Below are 1,318 nucleotides of genomic sequence, written 5' to 3' on the forward strand. Positions count from 1 at the left end.
AGTATTTGTTTTTTTTTTTTAATTTATTTTTTTTTTTAATTTATTTTTTTTTTTGTCGTTTTTTGTTTTGTGGCCTGCCAAAAAATTGATACAACTTTTGACAGGCCTTATAAATATTCTACTGAGTTCTGTAGCTTTTACAATATGTTTATCGCTTAAGGACTAAGCAGGACGATTACAAAAGCTTACAAACTAAATACATTTTTCGTAAATTAGATTTAATTATAATATAAATCAAATATATCTAAATCGAAAACTCGTTGTTGTTTGTTGTTGTTGTTGTTGTTGCTATATCGAAAGAAACAAAACCATTATCACAATCGCTTTGATGAGTAAACTTAAGGGGGTGTGGGGGGGCTGCATAAATTTTGAGTCGGGAAAAGTTGTCAGATAGGCCGATCGCTGGGTGTTTCCTTTGTACTATTTGACTGACTGTGGACTGTTGTTCTAGTTGCAGTTGCAGTTGCAGTTGTAGTTGCAGTTGTAGGTGTATAGTTGTGGTTGTGGTTTACTCAAGATGCGTTCTTTTCACTGCGATGGTTTGCGCCACTTGCCGCATTTGCGACCCGCACGCTGCAGACACTGGCCGGCCGTGGAGTCCATTAGCTGGCGTATGGTGTTTAGCATTACGGTCGCCATCTGCCACTGGCGTAGGCGCAACAGTTGCTTCTCCTGTTCACGTGCCTTGCGCAGCATTGCCGCCTGATCGGGTATATAGAAGGCCACGGCCATTGTATTTGTTGTTCTTGTTGTTGTTGCTCTTGTTTTTTGCTGCTGCTGCTATCAAGGAAAACTTGTTCTTTGTTTCCAATTGCACAATTGTTTGTAATTAATAATGTCTTTCTCCGCAGATGACTCAAGACTTTCTCTTTGCAGATTCGCGCGAGGCACACAATGAATAAATTAACTACACAAATGCTTTGTTGCTGTTCTTCTTCTTGTTGTTGTTGTTGGCGTTTACGCACACGTCAAAAATGTGTCTGGTTCATTCACTTTGTTTTGCTTCGCTCCTGCTGCTGTTGCTGGTGCTGCTGCTGCTGCGTCCGCACGCTTTGTTAGCTGACTTCAAACTGGCTGGCGTGAGCGCAATGTGCGCTCTTTTATACGCCGCACGCTCTCGCAGTCGGCATTCGTTGCCGCCGCTGCCGCTGCGGCTGCGGTTGTTCTTGTTTCTCTTGCTTTGGCATTCGGCGCGCTGGAGAGTTGAGTCTGTCCTGCTCTCTGAGCGCTCACTTGACGTTTTGTACGTAGGCCTCAGTTGCTCTCGCTGCTTAAATTTTTTGTTTTGGTATTTTTGTTGACATCGCCTCATTCGTAT

At 42.9% G+C, this 1,318-nt stretch overlaps 1 protein-coding gene across 1 annotated transcript; it reads right to left on the reverse strand.

Moving 5' to 3' along the window:
• Positions 1-270: 270 nt before the first annotated feature.
• Positions 271-1,037, reverse strand: LOC115768081 (cell death protein rpr). The gene has a single exon (XM_030712551.1). It carries the CDS (start codon positions 730-732, stop codon positions 529-531), a length of 204 nt encoding a protein of 67 aa, XP_030568411.1. The 5' UTR covers positions 733-1,037; the 3' UTR covers positions 271-528.
• Positions 1,038-1,318: the final 281 nt, after the last annotated feature.

This window comes from Drosophila novamexicana, unplaced genomic scaffold (assembly GCF_003285875.2).
Source record: "Drosophila novamexicana strain 15010-1031.04,08,12 unplaced genomic scaffold, DnovRS2.1 tig00000009-arrow-pilon, whole genome shotgun sequence".
NCBI classification, from domain to species: domain Eukaryota; kingdom Metazoa; phylum Arthropoda; class Insecta; order Diptera; family Drosophilidae; genus Drosophila; species Drosophila novamexicana.